Raw genomic sequence first — 19412 nt, 5'->3', positions numbered from 1 at the left:
AAATATTTAATGAAGGCTTTTCCTTCTGGTGGGCACAAATGAAACAGGTGTAAATTCAGAAATGGTATCCAAAAAGAGAATGAAAAAACAAATTCCAAAGACAAGCTGATCCTCATTAATCTTGGTATGCATATGTATCTGGGCAGGTGTGTATGTGTGCGTGTGCGCGCGTGTGTCAGCATGCATGTGAGAAACTCTCCTTCAGTTTTTCAATTTACATATGTGGGATGTCTGGTTGTGGGAGAAGAGATTAGATATACTTACCCTGGATGGGCTTGGATGTCCTCCATTCCCCCAGGACCCTGAGCTACTTCTGTCTTCTACATCTAGGGACAAGAGAAAAGTTCTTTAGGCTTTCTTGCAATAATTCTTTCTTTTTGTATATGCACTTTTAAATTAATGTTTCAAATTAATCTCCTGTTGCCTTTAATTAAGAACCAGGCACAGGGCTACCATGATGATAGTGGCTTCTGACCCATCTACTTAAATTAACTCATTTAAATTCACAGCAGAAATGAACTGGACCCTCAGGAACCAGAGGTATGCACAGAAAAATTACTTCCATCCTTCACAATGTTTGATAGCCTCGATTTTTATAGACACGAAACTGCACTTAAAGTTTTATTAAAATCTTTTCAACAAAATAAGTTTAAAAATACACTAACATAACCTTAATCCAAAAGAGAAGCTAAATTGAGATAAATATCCACACTAATGCTTACAGCTGTTAGTTTAACGCTGCTGAATTTTTTTGTTCTCTAATAAAGACTTATGGCACCAGACAACAGCCATGCAACAGAAAATAGAAGCCAAAAAAATGGACTAAGTAGTCAACTTCCACCAGTATAGAACAGAGATATGAGGATTTCTTTTTTTCAAGTTATTTAGGTTGAGACAACATTTTCTCTTTTATTTTTTTTTTAATTAGATGCATCACTTGGCCTATGATCCTCTGCCTGGACTTTGAGATGTAGAAATGGAAGTTGTTATTAAATCACAAAAGCAAGATGGTGCAGTGGTGCGCACCTGTGATCCCAGCTACTCAGTTGGCTGAGGCAAGAGGATTGCCACTTTAAGTCCAGCCTGGGCTACTTAGCAGGTCACTATCTCAAAACAAAGTAAAATAGATTGGAGACGCTGCTCAGAACAGAGTACTCCTGGATTCAACCTCCCAATACCAATAAATAAATAATTTTAAATAAATAAATAAGCAATATTTTATTTAGATAAATAATGGTAAAGAGAACTACAAGAACTACCAGAAACTTAAAATCCATTAAACTCTGTCCCAGTGAAGTTCTCAGGCTGATCAGATTAATAACTGTCCCGTCAGTCCTTCCAATGGCAAACACTGGGAATGCAGGGTGAGACAGCCCCGTTGTCATCCTCAGTGCTTAAAGTACTGCAGTGTAAGAGCAGTCACTCTCCATTTAGGAATGACTCAGATTTTTGATGAGAGGCCCACGGTAAGCCTGAAAAGTTCCCCTTTCCATGACTCTGATCACTGTCGGTAACAGCCAGCCATCACAAACAGGCCCTAACAGAACTAGAGGATGTGAAACTTTGGTCCAGGAAACACTGTTCTATTTATTGTGTTTCCTAACATTTCAGTGACATTGTTTTTTCTCTGAAGGCTCTACTGTCATTCTTTTTATTACTGCTATTTTGTTATCAGCAGAAGTAATCACCGTATAATTTATTGATTTATTTTGGGGTACTGTGGAGTACATGGTGTTACAGAATGTCTTTAGAGAGATGGAACAGCAACTGACCTATTACCACTGAACCTGAATATTCTCTCTCTCTCTCTCTCTCTCTCTCTCTCTCTCTCTCTCTCTCACACACACACACACACACACACACACACACACACTCATATCATATACACACACAACAAATCAACCAACAGTACTTCAGTTCCTTTTGGTTGGTCCTTTAGAAGATATTGCATCTGCAAACAGATGTCCCCGTGGATGGTTAGAATCAGTGCACTGTGAGCTTAAAGGCACGTGAAGAAAGCTCTGGGGACGACATGGAACTGGAAAGGTGTAACACTTTCCCCAAATCTGCTGTTTAACAACCAACATGCTGGCCTATCCTGTATATGCTGAACTAAAGTACTTGAAAAAATTCCTTACTATCCCTGGGATTCTCACATGAGTACTTTTTGTAGACTACATGGCTCTCTTAATTCTTAAATAAAAAACATTGTCAGCCAAAAAAAAGTGTATAAATAACAAAATCTCTCAACCACTGCAAGTTTTCAAAATTTGGGCACAACTCAACTTCCTCTTCACCTGTAACAGCCAGCTTGGATTAATTCGAGAGCTCTTGTATTTGGCCAAAAAGTAACTAGAGGAACAGATTTGACTCCCTCTACCTACCATAAGACGGCACGTTATTTGGACTAATTTTATCTTTTCAAACAGAAAAAGGATTTGAAACATATAAAGTAGGCAGAGACCAAGAGGAAACCAGACCATGCTACCAAGCCAGTGGGTCTCCATGAAGGTAATTCTCACCCCCAAAGAACACTGGCAATGCCTGGAGACATTTTTGGTCTTTGCAACTTGGGATAAAGGAGAGGATACTGGTATCTAATGAGCAGAGACCAGGGATGCAGCTAAGCATTCCAGAAAGGCACAAAGCAGTGTCCTAAAATAAAACACGTTCTGGACCCGAATATCAGCTATGCAGAGATCGATCGAGAAGCCCCATGCTAGAGCAAAAAGAATGGAGTTGGAGAAAGAGATGCATTAAAATTTGATTTACAATTTAGGAAGAACTCTTTCTAAATACACAGTTTCTTCCACATTGGAACCCAGAATTGACCTGGAATGTTTCAAGGGACCTTTATATACATCTTCTGTCCACCAAATAAAGGAAAAATGATGGTCAAGCTGCCTGCTAATTAGCAGGCAGCTAAAACACATCAAAACTTGAGTATTCCCAACTGGGCAATTTCAAAGCGAGCAATCCACTAATTAAAAATGCTGGAAGTCGAGCTTTTTCAAAACAGGTTAAATACTGGCTGGGTTCCTTCACAAATAGATTCCCAACCAATCAGATCCGACTGCTCTTTTCCCATCCTCTCCCATCTCCATCTTGCTGGTTGCCTGGACTCATGCTGCCAGCGCCTTCTTTTCTGCTTCCTCCCTTTTATTGCTCTCTTTTGAACAGGCTCTTCCCTCCCTTGGCCTCCTGCTAGATCTAGAGGATGAGGACAAATCACCAGCTCTACAAAACCCAATAAATAGAACTATCGTATGAATTCTAATTGTATTTTATCTGGAAAAAAAAAATCTATATAACTGATGCTCATTTACTCATAGCAATAAGAGACAAAGCTATAGCTTGGATACCGGTCATTCATAATGCAGGTAAACATGTACTTTTTCAGTCATTTGTTTCCATCTTCCTTCCCCTAAGCTTCCTCAGACCTGCCAGTTAGTGAGCAGGCATTTCCTCAATAACGAGTCCAGTGGAGCTCAACACGCAGCCACCTACATATCGATCACCCGGCATGCTCATTTCAAAATAGTTTCTTAGGGGCCATCTCAGACCTATTGAGTCTAGGACTTCAGGGGTGAGGCCAAAAAATAAATAAATAAATGTGTTTTTAACAAGGTCCTCGGGTAATTTTCATGCACACAGGTGTCTGAGAACTACAAGACTGTGCTGTTAGAGACACAAGACACATTTCTACAATGGCCAGTCTCACTCCATACTGCAGCGTTCCTGTCTGGGCTGCCAGTTTCAGCAGCATTCAGTACACACTCCCATCTCATCTGCATCCCATGGGATCCTGTCTAGACTCACCTTTTATGTAAACCCTGTACCTGACCTACACTTGGCCGTCTGGTATGCCCCACTGAACACTGCCCATGCTTCAGTTCGGTCAGGTCTTTGTTCCTGCTATTCCTTCTGCCTAAACTGTTCCACACCTCCCAGAAAAGAACAGCAGCTCACATTGAGCCCAAGTGCATGTCAGATACAGTGCTAGACAGTGTAATGTCCTACAGTCTCCCAATCTTATATATGAAAAAACTGAAGCTTAGATGGGATACAACCTTGTCCAAGGTGTCAGTAAATGGCAGAGCTGGAACAAAATCACAGGTGTTGTGGGATGCTGAACCCAGTGAATACTTTTCCTCCACCATCACAAATGGTGATTGCCTCCTGAGGAGGAATTTCCTCTATTTACAACCAGCTAGGATATTCCCTCCTGTCACTTTTTTCCAGACAGTGTGAATGTAGTTGTTTGGGAGCTTCCAATCCATTCTTGTGTTTACAAAAGAGTACAGAAATCACACACAGTATTAAATATATATAATTTTTGAGAGAATCAAGAAGATAAAACATAAAAAACTGAAACAATAAAGCCAGAGGAATAATTGGCTTATCAAAACGCATGCTGTGACAAACTGGATAATTGTTAGAACTGGGTCAAAGTTTAGAAGTTATTAAGTAGGTCAAGTAAAGATTGAAACAAGACAATACCAATCAGATAAACACACCAAATTGCCCAGGAGAAACACAACTAGCCCTGATATTAAACTTGATGGAAAAGCCTACAGACCCCCCAACACTGGATAGAATGTGACAGAGCTGTCCACAGTGTCAATCAATGGCACTCAGGTGAAGTCTGTGAGGGGGCTCTATAGTACAGTTCACTAAGCATGCAGGATTTATCACACCGATAGCCATGGAGGTGTGCACACAGTGACACAGCTACACGTTTAAACACACAAACGTTACAGAAAGAAATATGCTTAACCCTCTAAGTACCTCTCCATATCTTATGTGGTACAGAAAACTAGCTGGGCCCACTGTTTCCCCACGGAATTAAAACATCGCCAGGTAGAAAGTAGAATATAATATTGAATGAGAATGTTTACATCTAGATGTTGAGGAAAAGCAATATAGGAGAGGTATGTAGCTCCAGTGTGGCTTTTCAATAACAAACGCGCTCGATGCGCTCCTGATAGGGTGCTGACCCCCTTTAAGATGGGAATGAAAAACCAAGGCAAGGGGCTGGGCTTGTAGCTCAGCCGTACAGCGCTTGCTTAGCCCATGTGAGGCCCTGGGTTCGATCCTCAGCACCAAAGGTTCTGTGTCCATCTACAACTAAAAAACTTAAAAACAAAACACAAAAAGCCAAAGCAATATCTTGGTAGCCTGAGCAACAGGAAAACAGTGGATGAGACAATCACCAGCCCAAAGACTGAAATGGACTCCAATGCTCAAGATTTTTCAGACTCCTTATTCCACCCCAACTGAGTAAAACTTGGTCACTTCCATGAGATTGACAGTTGCTCTGGGAGGAAACATGGTAATCCAGAAAGTTTCATTGTATTTGATTTATTCTGCTCGAGCCCCCTTTAAAATGTCTGACGTTTCAGTGCCAAAACATGAAATGTAGTTAGTTTAGGTAGAAACAGGTCCAAACACTGTGTTTCAAGGAAAAATGTACTGATACAATTTTTCACTTCTATGATTTTTCCAAGCACATTTTACTCTTAGGATTTGATTACTAAAATCTCCACTTTGCTTATAGTGGACAATGGGATCAAAACAACCAGACAAACTGGACAAACCCAAGAAAGCCCAGCATTGGGAACTGGGGGCCGTAGGAGAAGCCCTAGATTTCGGCAGGGACTCAGCCTTCACCACTTCCATGGTCTTAGCAAGTCACTGGCCTCTCTGAACTTATTTTTGTGAACTGTAAAATAAGCGAGTTCGATTTCCATTCTTGGAAATAGGGCAGGCTAGTATATTTGGACAACTCTCCCACAGAAAACTAAAAATGATGGATAACATTTTCTTACATCTTCTTTAAAATACTAATGAGCTGACAGGATAGAAAGGAATCATCAAGCCAAAATCAAAGTGAAAGCTAGAATCCAGGGAGGGAGAAAAGACATTTTTGCCCTGAGGACATTTGCCAACCTAGAAAATTTAAGGCCTCTTGGGTCAAGGAGAACAGAAGTGATAATCCAAGACCTACCCTAGGTTGATATCTAACAGAAGGTAAGGGAGCAACAGCATCTGCAACTTTAAGGAATTACTGTTGCAGCAAATGAGTTAATTTACACTTGTTAAAAACTTAGTGAAGTGCCTGGTCCATCGTAAATAGGCCATCCCTACCAGGAGTGCCTAATTCACTAATATCCTCCAACCTACAACCAAACCACTTGAAATATGTAAAAGTGTGATTTATTTAAAGAACTTAGAGCCTCACATTTTTATGATTTCCATTTCGGCCAAACAGGTCAGAAATTTAATATAATACTCTCTTGGATCTTAGAAATACACAAATATTGAGGTTATACAAATTCCACCTTCTCCACGAACCTCTCAATCATAGCGGGAATTTAATAATCGTTTTATTTGGTCAATGACTTGGTTCAGTGTAGCATACTCCCTTTATATTTTACCATGACAGCATATTTCTACATGTGCTATATAAATAACGTGCTGTCAAAGTTGCACACATTGACTAGAGCCTGCAATGAGTAAGAACCTAAATACTATGAAGGTTTAACTTTAATTTGAAAGAAACAAGTTTGAGAGTTACCTGTGCTGGTTAAAAGTAGAGGTGTGGATTGGTTCTTTCCAAACTCTGAGCCTAAAACATGCTAAATATCCCAAATCCCACAGTTTCCCAATGTCACAGAAACAACCAGTGGTATTCAGAATTATTCTCTGAGTCTATAAAGTCTTGCTCTTCCATGCAATCAGAATGTGTTCAGAGACTTGAGGATGTTAAGCTCTTCCAGCAAAGATAGTCATTCTGAAACTTGTTGAAGTCTGTCTACACTGTCCCAGGTCCTTCTCCCAGCAACAACAGACACCATCAAAGATCCTCCACACCATCATGGAGACGCACAGACTGCGTACATCTGTAGCTCCTACTAATTTCCTAGTCCAGGAAGAACCCTTGGCTGAGCCCACCACACAAACTGAGATGGCATATGCTCTCTGTCAGTGCCAGATGAATTTAGAGTTCAAAATATTTCATCAGCAAAGAGCGTGTTAAGGATGTGCACATTTTCATTAGCACCCAGTATAATAAAAGCTCTAAGTAGAGTAATCTGAAGTCAAATTTGAGTACTAGAACAGGCACAGGAAGAGCTGAGGAGCTCCAAATATTGATAGGCCATGGCCACACAACCATGATTACTTCTGTTTTCTATTAGAAGCAAGATCTGATGCTTCATCATGAGTAACCTGAACACTGCCGAGAAACTCCCAGCACTTCCCAAATCCTACTGAGCAAAGGATGAGGGTTGTGTTGATACTCAAATCCTAAAATACGCCAAATAGAGGGAACCCAGAACAGGGCTTTCCATTGTTAGACAACTGCTGCCAGCTCCAGCTATCTGGGAACAAATGAGTTCCATATCAAATCTGAAACTGAAAAGATACACGTGTGTGTGTGCACAGGCATGTGTATACAGGCAAAATGGATATAGTGGGGATTAAGCATACTAGAAAAACATTGTCAGAAGGGAAATATTACGATACATCAGACTGTATTAACCTCCAGCTTAAATGTCCATTAATATGTCTTTTAAACACTGTTTGAAACAATAGTACTTTAAGTGCAAAATTAGCTTTTTCCAAAATGACATTAAATAATCTCATATACTTAATACAGAATTAATTCCATTGTGCACTGTTACCCAAAAGGTAAAGCATTTTCTTGCACCATGCAACTTGGGTAATATTAAGGTCACAAAAAGAAGTGTGTAGCTATCATGTTACAATTATGTCAGTGGTGTTCTTTATTTTGAAACTCAGAAGTCTTTTTGAAAATTCAAGGTAGACACTTAAAGTTATGAAACTGAAACAAAAGTAATCTTGAAGACTTTACTATATATCAATCCCTATGCTTTGGAGTTGTCAATATAATCTAACCTGAATAATAGTCCAGTTTGAATAATGAATATTCAAAAAATTCCAGAGAGATGTATTTCAGCAGCCCTTCAAATTTTTTGAGGCCAGCTAGCCAGGAGCTTCCTCCTTGAGGAGGAGTCAGTCCTCCCTGGACTTCCGCTTCTAAACAAGAGCTCAGAAACCAGAGGAGCCATGAAAACCTGAGGCGAGAGTGGAATAATGTGAATTGTATGTGTCTCCCTTTGACTTTTGGAAATGTGACCATTCTAAAAGCAATTAATAAAAATCAGTCTAAGAAAATGCTCTTGGAGGGTGTATCTCTGAGGTCAGGTGAGGCTAACATCACTGCACTCCAACATTGCAGATAAGCTTCCAAGTTCCTAAATCAAAGGCGAAGCTACTGTGGACAAGTGTTCAGCCAAGGGCTTGGTACCTTTTAAAAATATATTTGCAAATACCCCTTACAAAGTTGTGAGAAGTAAGAGGGAAACACTTTAGAAAAAAAAAATTAAACAGAAATAAATTTAAGAATATGCTTTGCTTCCTAATACAACAGCACACAGAGCTGATAAACTACGTGTATAATTACATGTAACTTTTATGCTTAAAAAAAATCCATACTACTGTAATGATTTAAGAAATACGAAATATTTGAAATTAACTATTTGGCTAACAATTTACTTAATATATCCCCAAGTCAGGGGGAGGAAGAGCCAAAGATAACTGCAGCTTTATCTTTCCCTCTTTTCCCCCTGTACCTCTTTACTCCCCGGGGTGCTGCTCATGAGGTTCTAGGAAGGGAGCCTGGCTTAATTGAAATGACCATAAGCTATAATTGCTCAGTATCACCACAACAGTGATCTACTTTTCCCAAATGGTATTCTCTCTGTGTTTTTTTTTCCCTCTTCTATTTCCTTTTATACTTTAACAAAACATACTTCTCTCCATTTCATCTATTCTCTTATCAGATGCCTGACCAATATTGATGAAAGATAACAGTTTTAAATACTCAAAATTATTCCCTAAAATCCAGCTGCCTAACACCAGAAGCTGTGTTATTTTGCTTAAAATAATCACTCCTGTAACAGATTTTCATTGAAAGAAGAATTTCAACATCACAATCCTTCCACCTCGGTTTAACACCACATCCTGTGACCTGACAATGACAACCAATCAATCTTCCATGTTATCTTCAGGGGTCACGTCTTAGTTTTAGGCCAATTTTCTCCGTATTTAGGCTCAAATGTGCAAACCACACTATATTACTCTGCAAAACATCAATGAGAAAGCTTAATTAAGTAACACTGACAGATAAATCCATTTCTTTCAGAGTAATCAAATCAAAGCAGGTTGACATAACACAGGAACTTAATACAGTTATTCCCTTGTAATTGGAAAAAGGCCCTTTACTTCTCATTAAAGCAATCTTCTGGGTATTGGCATAATAAGAAGGCTCAGAGCTTTAATACTGCCCTATAAAAGTCTCAAGACACAGAACCCTTAAGCAAACAAGCCAGATTATCTAATTCCTTGATCACAGCAGAACATGCACTTCTTACCATTTTAAACTACTAATTCTTCATCTGTTACAATTAAAAAGAGGTAAATCGGTATCAACCACATACAATGGAAATCTATAAAAATGCATGCACTGTTTACAGTTTTCTAAATCTACCTCCACATGTATTTGAAGAGAAGCAGTCCGTTAAAAATGAATTTGAAATACTTCATAAATGTGAAATTGTAATGGCTTGGATCAGGGAAAATCTCTTTATTTTACTCCATAAGCTCAATAGGAAGTATTTCACCTCAATTTACAGTCTGATACTTAACCATACTATGACTTTGTTAATCAGAATTATGAGAGAATGGAAGTTTAAATAAAGCACTTAATGTTTATGGTCTATTCAGAAGAGTTACTTGTCTGGTTAACTGACAGTTCCTCCAACTAAGCTAAAACCCAGGAACCACTCTTTCTTATTCTCAAACTAAACAAAATCTGTTTTCACCCATTCACTATAATTTTGAGGAAACATTTATTTTCACAAGACCAATCTCAATATGATTCTACCAACTCTTTCAAAAAGGGGAATTTATAATTTATCCAGGTGCTATGTAGTGATTCTCAAAAGCTGAGGATCAAAATACCTTCAATGAACCACATAAAAAACACTGATATGGGCTGGGTTGTATCTCAGTGGTAGAGTGCTTGCCTAGAATGTATGAAGAACTGAGTTTGGTTCTCAGCACCACATAAAAAATAAATAAAATAAAGGTATTGTGTCCATCTACAACTTAAAAAAAAAGAGGAAAGGTTGAGATCAATATACGTATTTTTAAATTCTTCCTATATTTAATCTTTTTTATGTTTTTAATGATAGTGCAGTTTAAACTATATAATATGTTGTTTCTGAACCATTTACGAGTAGATAGCATCAATTACATTTACCCCTTGGTACTTCTGTATGCATTTCCTAAGAACAAAAAAACTGTAATCAAAATCAGGAAATTCACCATGGCTACTCCCATCCAACGCAGAATCCATATCCGAATCTGGTACTTCCCCACATGTGGTAGGAGATTCAGTCCAGTGTCATGCATTTAATTGTGATAAAGATTTCATCTATGCTAACCAAAAATAGTTCCTAGGTACTTCTTTTTTGTGATGCTGGAATTTTTGAAAAATACAGCAAGTTATTTCATAGAATGTTTCTCAATCTGAGATGATCTGATGCTTCCTTATGATTATATTCAGGTGGACATAACACTACAAAAGCTAGACACACTGGCACAGGTCAGTAATCCTAGCTACTCGGGAGACTGAAGCAGGAGGATCTCATGTTTGAGGCCAGTCTTGGCATCTTAGCAAGACCCTGTGTCAAAATGAAACAAAAAGGGCTGAGGATGTAGCTCAGGGTTACAGTGCTTACTTAGCAGGCAAAGGCCCTGGTTTGATCTCAGTACTTCAAAAAGAAAAGTTGGGAGGGGTGGGGGGGGTCTTCCCCAGGACTTCACATCAGGAGCCCCGGATAGCGAGTTGGTCTGAGTCTCATTAGTTATGCTAATTTTGATCACCTGGTCAAGGTGCTCAGCATATTCTATGATGTATACTTATAAATCTTTCCCTGTATAATTCACCAGAAGTCTATGGAGAAATTCTTCAAGACCATTAAAACTAATTTCTAATTATATGTTAGTTAAAAAAAAAAGCTAAAATACAAAACTGTTTAAGGTAAAAAGTGAAAATTCTCTCCACCCCTCTCTCCCCATCCTCATTCTAGATAATAGTTTCCTAGCTAGTCTCACAAATCCTCTGTCCTGTGATCAAGTGATTTTTACAACAGCAGAAGTGCAAGGCTATCGATGCAAAACTTGACTGAAATTTCTGCCCTAATAAGAAATATTCCTCAATAGTTCATTTATTTCAGTGACATTTCTATGTATCCATCATTAATGGTAACCTTCCCACCTAGATGTGGTAGGGAGGAGAGAGACAAGAATAAGTTAAACATATCATTCTATTTTTCTATAGCTTTTTAAATTTTTATTTATCTACTTATGTACTTATTTATTTATTTTGGTACTGGGGACTGAATCCAGGGGCACACTACCACTGAGTTACCCTCCCAGCCCCTTTGGTTATTTTATTTCAGCACAGGGTCTCACTAAGTTGCTGAGGCTGTCCCTGAACTTACAATCTTCCTGCCTCAGCCTCCTGGATGGCTGGGATTACAGGCATGTGCCACCATCCTAGTTTCACTGTATCAACTTTAAAGGAATTCAACCAAAATGAAGGCAAGATTGTGCAACCTGCTTGTGAATTAGTGTAATGCACAAAGCCAGGGCGAACCATCCATTCTGGAGTCACCTTAAGGGGCTGTGCGTCATATCCGCCCCCCTCCTCCACAGGATTCTAAAATTCAATTGTAAAAGAGAGAACTGCCTTGACAGCAGCACTTCCCCACTACAGCCAGGTGGGTAAAAAAGCTCACTCAGGCAGAGAGAAACATCTAGTGTGGCTCGCAGAGGCTGGCAAAATTAAAGTGGGGAACATCTCCACAAATTTTAGGGGAGGGATGTGAACTGACACTTAAAAAGAATATATTCCCGCCTTGAGAGATGGGGTGTGAAACGAATTAGCCACCACAACAATGTGAGGAGGAGGGTTTGACCACACAAAGCCTGAGAGGAGCCCTGGCATTCCAACAGAACCTGCACATCCCGCCCAGTATGGTGTGAGTTAACTTGCTGTAATCAACGTAAGGTGGAAATGGTCCCTTTAACCTTTGGATACAGCCCTTGTCACTTTGTAAATTGAACTGTGCTAATGGATTTCATTCCTGACTTAGAAAGTCTTAGAAAAATGTCCTCACAATTCCATGTCAGCCAAATGCCCAAACAACACTGGCAAAGGTTTTTCTTTCGTGTGTGTACGTGTATCCTCATATGAAACACACTTAAACTGACTAACAGTTCTTGATATTAACGATTGCATTCAAAACCAGATCCCATATGTGACAATGTGTTCAACTGACATCCTTTTGTTTCTAATCAGATCAAAGAGACCTGACTGAAGGGTTTCCCATTTTATCTCACAATCACGGAACCACACTTTTGTCTTATGCTTCTTTCCACAAAATTTTCTCATTCATCTGCATTAAAGTGGTATATCTGGAGTCACTTAGACTATGAAATGGGGATCAAGAGAAGTTGCAGACCTAAATATCAGCAGATCAAAATCGTTTTTTGAAGGGGTGCAAAAAAATCAAAAGGAAAAAAAAATCTAGAAGAAATTTTGATGTGAAGGAGGTCATTTGCCATAGACTTATATTCCTTCTCCCGAGCTGCCACATTTCTTCTTGAATTCCAACAGGCAGTAGCAGGACACTGTCTGGAGTTCCCTGGAAGATTTGCTAGCAGGGATGTCGAGTTCACTAGGTAACTTGCTAAAGTTGGACAGTATTGAGCAATTCCGTTTCCTGTCTGGAAACATGCATTTTTTAAATCAGGTCAGCAGTGGGAGAAAACCGTCCATCTCCCACGATGCCGCCCTATGGCTAGAGTTGGCGTCAGTGTGCAGAAGGCCTGGAGCTGCGATGGCAGGTCTACCATGCAAAATGCCCAAACCATGGGGTGGCCTTACTTTCACTTTCAAGTGCTTTAAAACAAACGCCTAATTCACGTGGTGAGAGCAGGTCCAGCCTCGTGGGTAGGAAGTCAAACAGACTATAAAGGTGGCAACTCAAGTTTCTAGGTTCAGTCCTACCCACTCCATGGGAACACGGGAAGAGCATGTGGTCCTAACAGGTCTGCGACTCGGATGCCTCCACCATCTGCTAAGCAGGAGACCACCAGTCAGAAAGAGATGAGCTGGTCTGCTGTCCTGCCTCCCAAAATTCAGGCTACAGAATGGTAAAAAGCTGAAACCTTTCCTCGGGAATGGCAGAAATGTCATTAGTTTGAAGGGAGATGGACGCAGAGACCCGAAGAATGACAATAACCAGGCGTCTTAAGAGAAAACAAGAAGCAGGGAAGGGGTCCAGAGAAGCCTGAGCTGTCAGCAGAGAATAATGATTTATCTGATGAGATTAGCAGAACGTTTGATTAGAAAAGATGCCTTCCTAACATAGCAGAGATTGCAATGTGACTAGAAGATTCTGTGTTGTGGGGGAAACCAGTGCCTGCCAAATGTGGTCTGCAACAGCACAGGCTAGCTGTGAGTGATACAGTGGGAAAATAGCCACTAAGCCAGATTTTATTTGATTTGTACTGATGATTTTTATTAGAATACATGGATCATTGCTTCAACCTTTCCATGTAAAACCAAATCAAATTCGAAAACTCACACATCAGTCACCTAACCTTATGCTGTTCCTTCTGCTTTACTAAAGTGGAGCCACATCTCAGCTGATCTGTCCTCGATAAATCGTTCAGCTATTCAAAACTATTGGGCCAAATTTGGGGAGGCAAGTGGCACACAAAAGACACTGTGAAATCTGCAGCTACGAGTAAGAAAGCCAGGGAGAAGAAACATGGCAAGCTTCGTAAATATGGGGGGCGGCGGGATCAAAACAGCAGCCAACGCAAAACAAGGTGGAATGAATTTTCTTCATTGTATCAAATGGACCGCAATTTGGTTTTAAAAGGCCCCACTTTCCCCAGCTGTTTTTCAACCCCCTTTAGTTTAAGGCACTGTACAGGACTGCATCAAAGCACTGCTCTGAAACCAGAGAACGTCTCCAATTCAGTGACGTAAGGAGACCCAAACTGCAATAACCATTTCTACAAATTAAAAATACGACCACCTTTAAGGCAAAAATTGTACATGGTAAACACTACCTTTGTAGAAAATCTCTATTATTTCTAAGAATTTTTTAAAGAGAAATGAAGTTTAATTATATGAAATACAGCCATGGGTCCCAAAGAAAAGGTGCTTGAAACCTTCTTCCCACCGTTCCTTTCCTTTTCCCTTTTTAATGAACATTCTTTCCTTTCCTTCTCAGAAACACTGCAGATTTCCCTTTTAAACTCATAACCAATAATGATTGTTCAGAGAGATGCTTCTAGTTAACAAATCAGTCCCATGTCCAGGATGTCCTTCAGAGCTTCAAGCAATTCCTCAAATGCACAGGAAGATCTTCTCCTCAGAGAAGGTAAACAACCTTCCCAGTTACAGGCAGTCAGCAGGCCTCAAGCCTCATCAAGAACACCAGCCCCCTGGAAAATGGTGGGCCCCAAATGCTCAGGCCTCTCGTGTCACCCTGTGTGGTGGATGCTAGGATATGTTTCCCCAGTCCCCATCTCTTCATCCCCCTAACCACCAGGTCAGGTCTAATATCTCCCATCCTCCTTGGCAGTCAAGTGGGACCATGTGACCTAAGATTTGGCCAACAGAACTTGAGTAGAATAATGCTTGCCTTTGCCAGGCCCACCCCATAAAACGTCCCCTCATGTACCCATCTGTGCATTCTCCCCTCTTTGATCAGCCTGCTACCAACATCTAGGCAGCTAGAGGCTGCCTAGATTCCTCCAAGGCTGGAGGAACCCAGACCTGAAGGACTGCATGAGTAGAGTCCACCCCCGTTGTCCTGTGACACCAGAGGGAAATGACCCTCTGCTGCTGAAGTGTGGAGGTTGTTTGTTCCAGCAATTTGCAGACCCTGACTAATGCAGCCTCCAAAACAGACTTCCCTGAGTTCTGGCTCAGTGATTCTCTCTTGCAAGTAAAGCAAACATACGCAGTTAGAGCTGGCACCAGTCAGAATTGTGAAGCAAGGGAAACTGGTCTTTGAACTATCCTTCTCTCCCTTTCAGACTTGTTTTCCCCTCTTGGCACTTCCTCCCTCTGAGCACCAAATGTTCTCAGGCTGCTCAGTCTGTCTCAAGAAAATAAACCCAATGCATTCATTACCCATTCCTTCAGCCATTACCTTCTGAACACCACTCACACTGGTGTGCTAAGCTGCCTGCTACTTGTACAATTTGAGAGAACCTCTTTGATATCTCCGGCTGTATGTATTCTTAACCATTAAATAGGAATGATTATACCTGCTCTCCAGTACTGTTATGATACTGACAGGTAATTTAGGAAAAAATGTCACCATGAAAACTAGAACACAGTAGGAACTCAAAAAAAAAAAAAAAAAGATAACTCCTTTACTATGAGTACTGTTATCATAGCATGCTATTTGACACCAAAGTAAATATAAGATTAATATAAAATAGGGTCCTTTCTCTCTAAAATACATATCTAAGTTGGAATAAAAATTATAGCAAAAAGAAAAGGCAGCATTCAATATTTTAAAAATGGCTGCAGAATTTTAGAGAAAAAAATTATAGAGACTACAATTGACTCCTTTTTTTTATTTCTTGTTTTTTTCCTGCTGTTTGCTTTCTCAGGGTGTTTTGTGTGGATGCCAATGGCGGAACCCAGGACCTGCCACGGAGTCATGTACCTATTTCCTAGAATTGACTCCTTAAGAAATTATGATTTAGGACTTAGTGACATAACACTTCAAAAGGGCCAAACAGGAGGGATGATATTTAACCTAAGGAAACACACAGCAATGTCTGAGCATCTCTCCTCAAACACTGGATAAAAAAAGGACACTCGCTCCAGTCTCTGCTGTTCAGTCATAGAGGCTACACCACCCCGACACAGTCATCACTAAAATTACACAATCCCTAACAGAATTGTGGTAGGGGGTAGGGGATAAGGACTGATTTTGCTAAAATTAAAAACACCCATGCATTGAAAACAAAATGCCTATGCTCTTCTGGGGTGCAGCTCATGTAGAAAGGAGGAGGAGAGCAGTGGAACCTGCTTTCTTTCCAACTATATGTTCAATGCCGCAACACACTGGCGATCAAACAAGCACTGCCGGGAGCATTTACACCATGGAAACTGGCAAGCAGTGCCAATGGTGCAATGTTTGGGGTATTTTTTTAAACATTGACCACCCACCATACCAATGAAAACAATCACTCATTGTGAGGCATTTCTACTAAATTGCTTCATTTCCCTCACAGCCTCTCCTCAGGTAGGTCATATCCTCCTCACTTTACAGGTAAAAAAATCAGAACTCATGATGTTGAGCAACTGGCAAGGAATCCTTTGCCTATGCACCCTGTGCAATAACCAGGCTGCTTACAAAAGTGAAGGACACCTGGATTTCTTTTTCTCAGCCTATCAAACCAATATTATCACAGAAAGCAAACCATCTGAATGCAGGCAATCCCATCCCAACACTAACTTTCCTCTGCTCTTCATTTTCTCCTCCACCTATCTGACACTTCTTAATCAATATATATTTCCCTTCTTACCACATTTTCCTTTACATAGCAATCCAACATTTTGTATACATCTCCTTTTAAGAATCACCCATTATAATGTCTCAAGAAACAGACTTGTGCTAATGGTTGGGAAATGCTATGAACTATCCTGATCCTCACATACCTCCAAGGTAGTCAGTCTATTCTACCTTGCACTGAGCTACGGATGGTGCAGTGGGTGTCGGTCTAGGAGGAGCTGGGATAGGTCTTGGAGGTTCTAACTGAAGTTCAATAATGACCTCTGCCAACACCTGGTGTTAAGCTTGGACCTGTGACTGGGGAGTGGGGAAAGCAGGATACCTCCGTGGATTTCAGAGCAGCCTGAGATTCCAGAGGATATGTGTATCTAGAGTAACTAAATGACCTTGGTACTCACCATCCTGGTAATGCAACATCACTCCTTTTCCAGCTGGTAAAAGCTAGGTCATCCTACAAAACTGAGAGCCTTCCAAAAACAGGAAAATAAATATATAAAAGCACTGAGGCACGAGAGAGAATTCCCCAGGCAAGAAATGGCAAGGAGCACAATGATCCTGGAATATATAGTGTGTGAGTCACAGTGGTAGACAATGAGGATATGTCCTGTCTGGGCAGGGCCAGAGGAAGACACGGCCTTCTACCCAGCACTACACATATTGCTTGTTCTGGAGAAAGTGACAGGTTCATATTTGCATTTTGAAAATGGTAGTAGTGAAAATGGGTGGGTGACTAAGGTGAAAACTTGGAGACAAAAAACCAATTAGGAGGCAAGAAGCCACTGTTATAAAAAAGAATACAGACGATGCAGGATTGCACAAAAGGGCGACAGAAGAGACAGGGATCAACAACTAACTTAACTGGGAGAATAAGAGAAATAGAGCAGTTAAGAGTTTATTCCCCAGTTTTTATCTGATGGGTATTGGTGAAGGTTTAGGAATGGGGTAGCTTTAAAAAAAAAAAAAAAAAACTACATCTTAGACATTCTGTGTTCCAAGTGTCCATTTGTCATCCAAATATAAAATCCAGCAAAGGAACTAAATATGTGAATCTGGAGCTCAGAATAGAGACACAAAGATTAAGGTCATTTCAGTTAGAGTAAAATTTAAAGTTCCCTTATATAGAGAATTTACTGGTCCAGATAGGTAGAAAGTCCAGAGGAGAGGCAGCTTTTAGGGTTAATAGATCCAATAGTTTCACTACATTAGCAAGGACAAAGCTTCTTCTCATGCTCTATCTCCTCCAGTACACCAACTTCATCCTAAAGCTAGTTTCTCTCAGGGTCACAGGATCTCTGGACCTACTTGTTTTCTCAATCACTTTCAATGGGAGAGAGTTCAACCTGCAAAGAAGCAAAACGCCTCCTGAACTTTGTCCTGGTTGGAACCATTATAGAACCAATTGGCAAACCAGGCCACACCATACATAGATTTGCTTAGGCCTAGATGACCCAAATTAATTACTGTGTCCGGGCAGACAGGATTTCTCTGATGGTTCTCGTCCAAACATAGATATCCCCTGGTGATATCGTAATCCCTCAGGAACCACATGGGCAGTACACACTGGGGAAGGATTGGAGTACACGTTAGTGAGAAATCACAAGTGCAGACAGAGCCTAAGAGCACAGGCATATTTATAGAGCATACAGGGGAACACCAAAGAGGGCTGTGTAACTGGACATGCCAACCCCACCACTCCACTCCCTACTTGGCCTGTCTTCACTCATGTGCCAACCCTTGGCTGAATCAGTGTGTCCTCAGAGGAGCAATCGCCGGTCGTGTCCTTCACTGGACTGGCCCGGATGCTATCTTATATTTTTATGATTATCACGCAATGAACAAACCAAAAAACTGCCTGAGGATAAGGGCTGTGTCTGGTTTGCTTTCTTCTTGCCCACCGTGCCCAGCATGGCACAGGGCAGGGAAGGGACTGCATCTGCTCCCTCTCCAATGTGCTGTGAACACAAGAAAGTATCAAAAATGCTTGCAGAATTCCAAAGTTAAAAAAAAAAAAAAAATTCCACATTGCTCCTGTGCCTTCAAGAAGAACAACCTAACATGATGGAAATCCATAAGTTTTTGCCTTGTTTGTCCACTCCTAACTAAGAAACTCAACCACAAGGAGGCCATAAATATTAGCTTGCTTGACATAAGACATCTTTCTTCATAACTAAAATAGTCACTTACTTCAAAATCATTCAGGTATGAATTAAAATTCAGTAAGAAACATGCAGATCAGCACTCTGAATCCAGAGAGGCTCCTGGAATCATATAACCAGTAGAGTTGATGGACAAATCTCAAGCTCAGTGACTTCGATAAAAATTAAAAAAAAAAAAAGCAGCAAAACAATCATACTCCATGTATGTCTTATCCCTTGACAAAAATGATCTCTTCCATGGTCACTGTAAAGGGAAATACTGGCCTCTTTAGGCTCAGTTCCATACGTACCCTAGTACTTGATACATACTATATGATCATTGGCGGCGAGACAGTGGAGAAAATAAACTTGTATAGTAAAACAGCTTCCTGGGATCAAATGACAGCAAGACAGAAAGCAGGTGAGAGCCTCTGTATCAGTGACCTGGGCAGCAGTTACAACTCAGCATTTTTGTACTTTCTACTGTAATTTCCCCATTGATTAACAAGAGCATCATTAATATTTAAAGTTCTACTTCAATTATAATAATCAGGACACCACGGTAACA

The 19412-nt window shown here is 40.4% G+C and overlaps 1 protein-coding gene across 12 annotated transcripts in view; it reads right to left on the bottom strand.

Annotated features, from left to right (window-relative positions):
- Tcf4 (transcription factor 4) overlaps positions 1-19412 on the bottom strand; it is a 348091-nt gene that overhangs the window by 228750 nt on the left and 99929 nt on the right. For all 12 annotated transcript variants that reach the window (XM_048806171.1, XM_048806164.1, XM_048806170.1 and 9 more), the window contains one exon: positions 265-326. In XM_048806171.1, the coding sequence (XP_048662128.1) occupies positions 265-326 (62 nt within the window). The remainder of the gene's footprint in view (positions 1-264; positions 327-19412) is intronic.

This window comes from Marmota marmota, unplaced genomic scaffold, assembly GCF_001458135.2.
Source record: "Marmota marmota marmota unplaced genomic scaffold, marMar, whole genome shotgun sequence".
NCBI lineage: Eukaryota > Metazoa > Chordata > Mammalia > Rodentia > Sciuridae > Marmota > Marmota marmota.
Note: the sequence above shows the minus strand (reverse complement) of the source record. Positions and strands in the feature narration are given on the sequence as shown.